Source organism: Lipotes vexillifer, unplaced genomic scaffold (assembly GCF_000442215.2).
Source record: "Lipotes vexillifer unplaced genomic scaffold, Lipotes_vexillifer_v1.1 scaffold1538, whole genome shotgun sequence".
Lineage (NCBI taxonomy): Eukaryota > Metazoa > Chordata > Mammalia > Artiodactyla > Lipotidae > Lipotes > Lipotes vexillifer.
Window position 1 is genome coordinate 58,485 of NW_006774279.1, and position 6,646 is coordinate 65,130.

A 6,646-nucleotide genomic window follows, 5' to 3' on the forward strand; every position below is an offset into this window, starting at 1 on the left:
CAGCAGGGAGTAGATAAAAGCAAAATATACATGCAAGGGGCCAGGGGCAAAGAGAACGAGGTACTGAAGATAGTGAGGAGATAATGCATGTAATATAAGAAATACCTGTCAATTTCTTTGCAAGTGGGGGTGGATTAAATGCTGTTTTGAAGGAAAGGAGACATGTATTTTGATATATGTTGGTTTTTATGTCATTGGTAAAGTGTCATAACACACACACACACACACACACACACACACTCTCTCTCTCTCTCTCTCTCTCTCTCTCTCTCCTCTCTCTCTCTCTCTCTCTCTCTCTCTCTCATTCTTCCCATTAAGGTTCACCCAGAGTGATTTAAAACATAACTGGTAAGACGAACCCAAGAGGAAAGTCAGGAGGGAGACTTATGTTTTCAGCACGTTTTTAAAGGTGGTTCTGTTTAGTGTTCTACAGGTTCTGAACTCCTAGTCTAGTGAGAATACAGATGGTTTTTCTAGATTTTAACGTGATCTTCTGTTTCTCTTTAAGCTTGAAGAAGAATTCCAAAGAAAGGCCAACATATCCAGAGCTTATGGTGAGTATTGTTAGTGGTGTAAATGTGTCCAGACTAATAGCGAGTACAGGGAAAATGACTGACACCTAAATTATAATCAAGCAGCTGTATTGGAAGTGCTGATTCACTGAGACATTGGTAAGTGAGGTTAAACTAAGAAAAAAAGAGCTGAGGCTTTCGTGTGTGCTATACTCGTCCTTATACACTCGTCCTTAGTATAACCAGGCTGTGTCACCAGTCTTAGCAATTTTTTACATGATAATAAAACTTGTCATCGTATAGACCAAATTATGTCTGTGAAATTTACATTTCAAATTTTAAAGACATTAGGAGTCACCAAGGAACACAAAATGAAGGAAACCATAATTTAAAGGATTTCAATAATGAGAGAAACTTAAGTGCTACATGACTGATCAATTTTTGATAAAATATTTAGGATTCGTTGGATGAACCTCTTTTTGGTGGGAGTTTAGGGAGGAAAGAATCACTTTGTTTTCTCCTGGTTTCACTTTAGTGGGAAAAAGTAAGACAAAGCCTTATTAATTTGAATCATCCCACCTCAGCATTCACAGTTTATTATTTGCGCTATCCGTAAAAAAGGTGAAAATAAGACCTCAGGGTTGTTGTTTTTAAATAGTTTCTTTTAAATCATGGAGACTGCAATTCTAAGCTAGTTACAGATGATTCTTAAATAGACATAGTAGGGACCTATACTTGGCAATTCTTATCTACAAATATGTTGAATGTGGGAGAGACATGTTATTTTTTGAAATATAAAATTCAGACTATTTACTGATTTGTGTTAATCCCTCCCTCGATGTGTTTCAATTATTAAGGTTTTAATTTTAGCAAGGAAAGGAAGAATTCTGTTCGTGCACAGCTGCAAAGGACATAAGAGCAAACCTTGGCACCATTTCTAACTGGAGCGTAGTTATTCAGCAGGCGTTAAATGCTTGCTCCCATCCCATCCCACCTACAAGCAGCGCTCAATGTTCAGGACCAACTCTGGGCAGGTGACAGAAGTACAGGTTCCTGATGTCTCTTAACAAATGGGGTGGTAAAGTGGCTCCAGCCTGGAAAAGTATAGCTTGTTACCTATTTGTATGTCTTCTTTGGAAAAATGTCTAGTCAGGTCCTTTGTCCATTTTTAAATTGGATTATTTGGGGGTTTTCTGCTATTGAGTTGTATTTTTTTTTTTTTTTTTTTTTTGGCTGCACCATGCAGCATGCCAGGATCTTAGTTCTCTGACCAGGGATGGAACCCGCACCCCCTGCAGTGGAAGTGGGGAGTCTTAATCACTGGACCACCTGGGAAGTCCCCCCCCTTTTTTTTTTTTGAGTCCCTTATATATTTTGGATAGTAACCCCTTATCAGAGATATGGTTTGCAAATATTTTCTCCCATTCCACAGATTGCCATTTCATTCTGTTGTTTCTTTGCCGTGCAGAAGCATTTTAGCTTGATGTAGTCCCACTTGTTGATTTTTTCCAACAAGTACATGGAAAGGTATCACTAGTCATCAAGGAAATACACATCAAAACCACAGTCAGATATCATCTCACACTTGTTAGAGTGGTGTGAAAGATAAGAGATGAACACTGGTGAAGATGCAGAGAAAAGGGAGTCCTTGTACAAGATTGGTGGGAATGTAAACTGGTACAGCCAGTACAGAAAACAGTTACGGAGGTTCCTCACACAAAATTAAAGACAGAACTATCTTATGATTAACAATTCCACTTCTGGGCATATATCTGAAGGAAATGAAATCACTATCTTGAAGAGATATCTGCACCCCCATGTTCATTGCAGCAGCATTTATAACAGCCAAGACGTGGAAACAATCTAAGTGCCCAATGATGGATGAACAGATAAAGAAAAAAAAATATATATATATATACACACACACACACAATGGAATATTATTCAAGCATTAAAAAAGGAAATCCTGCCATTTACAACAACGCGGGTGAAGCCTGAGGACATTATTCTAAGTGAAATAAGTCAGACAGAAAAAAACAAATACTGTATGATCTAACTTAAATGTGGAATCTTAAAAAAATTGAACTTAAAGAAACAGAAAGTAGATTGGTGGTTGCCAGGGGTGGGTGGGTTGGGAGACTGAATAAAGGTGGTTAAAGAATACAGATTTCTATTTACAAGATGCATAAGTTCTGGGGATAGAATATATAGCATGGGGACTAGAGTTGACAACACTGTATTTATTATATATATTCGAAAGTTGTCAGGAAAGTCGAAAGCGTATCTGGTTAGTCACAGCTTATCACGTGGATTTTTAGTTCTGTTGGCTAAGCTTGGATTTAAGTCTGAACCATGCATCGACTGGGTGACTGTGAAAGAATTCTGGGAAGAGTCTGACAAGAGACAAGGCATCCTTCTTGGGCTTCTCTGTCCTCTTTAAAAAGGCAGCCCCTGGGACTCAGCATTCAACTAAGCTTTATTCAACTAATACCCGCAATTGAGGCAGAAAAGGAGATGAGTAATGCTTGAAAAAATCTTAGCATACTGCATGTTTGGGTTAAATATTTCCTCTCTGATTATGTTTATAATAGCCAGTCAGGGGCCTTTTCAACCCTGGCTACTCTTTTTTGGTATCCTTCTGCAACCCCCAGAGTATTTTAAAATTAATTTCACATAAAGGGCAACAGGCATAGAGCGATTCCTGTGGGGTCCTATGGAGCCTGTACTCCTATTGTAAAGTTGCCTTGTTTGTCAGTCTTTTTAGATAAAAGAATATTTTCTGTATATGTCTGGCGATTTAAAATGCATGACATTTTTTTCCCCCTTCCAAGGGACTTCTTATCAGAGGTTTCAATGGAACACCCTTGAGAAAAACTGCTGAGTCCTAGCTTAATAACCATTGGTAGCTGATGCTGAATTCTACTTTTCCAATTTATTCTAACACTATGGTCTATTATGGGCTACATATTAATGTTGTAAGATCGTGTGGTTCTCCCCTCCCCCCCTCCCTGCCTTTTATGGCATTCATCTTTGTGGTCCTGGAAACGGACTTGCCTTTTAAGGCCATAACTGCTCCTTGCCTTTCTGTGGAATTGAGGTTTTTCAATGGAAAATCTGAGTCCAAACTCTTTGACTGTAGCTTTGGGAAAACACATGCTGAGAGGCTATTGTTTAGGTTGTGGGAGTTGGTGAAGAGGTAGAAAGGAAAAAAAACCTCCTTTTTTCCAGGTGAAGAACAGTATAATTAAGGCCCCAACCCAGACATGTACCTCTTATAGAAATTCCATATATTTTGCTCCCTGTTTGGCTTGAGGAGTGGACATGCTTTAAGATCATTTCATTTGCTTATTCTCTCAAACGTCCATGGGGGAACATGACTCGGTAGGAATTGTTCTTCTGGCGTAGGGGACCAGCCAGTGTTTTTGTCAAGGATTAGACAGTAAATATTTTAGGCTTTGTGGGCTGTCACAACAACTTGACTCTGTTGTTTCGGTGTGAGAGCTGCCATATTCAACAGGTAAACAAAAGGGTGTGGCTGCGTTCCAATAAAACTTTATTTCAGAAATAGGCAGTGAGCTAGACATGGCCGCTGGTCCATTGATTGCTGACCTCTGTCCTAGATGATAACCACGAGAAATGAAAACGAGGTGACTGCCCAGTGAGGTGATTATGTTCCCTGAATGTCCCGGGAAGTCCTAGATTGAATCACAGTGTTAAATGGGGATGGCGGAACACAGAGAAAACCATCGTCTTGAGGGATGAGGTGTCTGCAGGGGATCTGGAGACTCTTGGTGATGGCAGCAGTGCTCCCGGCAGTACGCTCAAGTCCTCCCTCCCTGTACCTGGCCCCTCTTTGGAGAACCTCAGCCTGGGCCTATCATCTGGGGATGATTCCATGGTGCCCCTTCACTGTCTCCTGGTTGCTGTCCTTGCTATTCTTAGCTGATTGCTTATAGAAGGGACTGGTTCCCTCCCAACCTTTTACAGCCTCAAAACCCACACAAGACGACGAGCCACACTTTCCATTTTCGCATGCCCGCCTGCTTTCCCCTGCCCCTGCCCTCTGGCTCTCACAGCATTTTCCCAGCCTGAGAATAAACTGAAAGATGCCTGAGGATTTTTTATTTTTTAAGGCTCCAGGTCAGGTTATTGAATTCAATCACAGACCCGGGCTACGTACACTGAGCTAATAACCACCAGCAGAACCAGAGGTAGGACAGGACTGGCAGGCATTGAAAGCAGTCGCTGAGACAATCCAAGGCTTGACGTGTCCTGTTTTGATAGTAAAAAGCTTTAAAGGACATAAAATGATCTCTGTGTGTCAAGATGATGTAGGAAAGCTAATGAGCATGATGGTAAAACACTTGGTAAGTGTGCTGTGTAAGTGGTTAGTAATCAAAAGTAATGCTTCTATTTATTTATCCAAGGAGCTCAAGAGGAAGGGCCCAGCACCTAGAGCTTCAGTTAATCCCATGGATATGAAACTCTGGAGCAGCACCCAACCTGTATCTTCAGATGGGCAAAGGCAGAAAACCTCTTTTTTTTTTTTTTCAGTCACGATACTTAATGGTGACCACCTACCTTCTTTGGGGCTCTATTTCTTTGTTCCTTTCCCATTTGCATTGTTTTCTAAAACTTCCACGGGTGGGCATTCAGTTTCCCACAGGGCTGACTCATCCAGCCCTCTGCTGTCAGGTTTAAAACAAATATAATTAGAAAACCTACAGCTAGGCAACATGAAAGTTGTCAACTAAAATCCTCAAAGTCAGGGGAAACCGAGTGAGTCATCTACATGTCTCCGTGCAAAAATACTCATATTTGGCTATTCAACTAGTCCTTGAGAACAATGCCCCCAGACAATCAGGGAGAGGGCCCTCCTAGCTCGGGGGCATGTGGCACTAGGTTCTACCTGAAGGAACTGTCGTTTTGGTTTGCGCGGTTTGTTCTGCCTCCACTGGGAGAACTGTGGATCGTGAACTGATGTATCTACTTCTAACTAGACGTGTAAGGTTCCAGTGTGACGGCCAGGCACTTCCTGTAACACAATTGAGCAATTTGGGGAGGACTGCCCTGCTGCAGAGCAAATGGCTTCGTTTCCTTCAGAATTGTTTTGAAACGTGTGGCTTCCTGTATTGGACCGTGCTTATTCCCCCAGCAAAGAACAAGACCTGATGTAAAGTTTACTTAATCGGAGCTGCATGAATAGAGACCATTTTTTGCTTTTCAGTTTTTAAATTCCAAGTTGAATTTTCTCTGCCCATACCACGAGTTGGGCAGGCTACATTATTTTCCAAGTGGATCAAATCGTCATGGAGAGACATACGTATCACTTGTAGATGTGGCTTAAAAAGTAGCATTGTTAACTGTCTCAGTCCAAACCACCTCTCCTGGTATTTTAAAAATTGGTTTCTCACTCTGCCACCCATTTCTTGAGAACTGAATGTACATAAGCCTCTGAAATTTCTAATTATTTTACTACTGTATCTGTCTAAAAATTACTTTGTAAGGGACAGGGTTATTTGTAAGTCGGAGCCTTGGACCATCTTTGCTGTTCCTTGTATTTTACCAGGGATGGATGTGTATAGCTAGTTACATGTGTATACTTTAAAGCAGTGGATACACTGTCATGGAAATACATACCAAAATGGGAGGAACAGCACTAAGCAATATCTTTAAAAAGTTTGCATAGGGGAGGGTGGGATGAACTGGCAGATTCGGTCTGACATAAATACACCAGCACGTGTAAAACACATAGCTAGTGGGAAGCTGCCGTAGAGCACAGCGAGCTCAGCTCGGTGCTCGGTGACGACCAGAAGGGTGGGATTGGGAGGGGGGAGGTCCAAGAGGGAGGGGATATGTGTATACATAGAGCTGATTCACTTCATTGTACAGCAGAAACTAACACAACATTGTAAAGCAATTATACTCCAATTAAAAAAAGAAAGTGTGCATCACTAAATGTGTAGTTGGTTTGGGAGGGGTTAGGAAGAGTCCAGTTTAGCCCTGATAGGGGTACTTAATTTGTTGACTAACCATATCTGTTAATTTGGTAATCTTATGCATTGTCAGTGACAGGTATTAATATCAGGTATTTTTCTTTTCTCTACCAGCAACATCCATTTTTCACCCTACAC

General features: G+C 41.1%; 1 protein-coding gene across 1 annotated transcript in view; it reads left to right on the top strand.

Annotated features, from left to right (window-relative positions):
- LOC103081641 (dual specificity mitogen-activated protein kinase kinase 6-like) overlaps positions 1 to 6,646 on the top strand; it is a 35,364-nt gene that overhangs the window by 28,078 nt on the left and 640 nt on the right. The window contains 3 exon segments of the mRNA XM_007449049.1: positions 509 to 554; positions 6,623 to 6,640; positions 6,642 to 6,646. The exon segment at positions 6,642 to 6,646 is cut by the window's right edge and continues 640 nt beyond it. Of these exon segments, the coding sequence (XP_007449111.1) occupies positions 509 to 554; positions 6,623 to 6,640; positions 6,642 to 6,646 (69 nt within the window).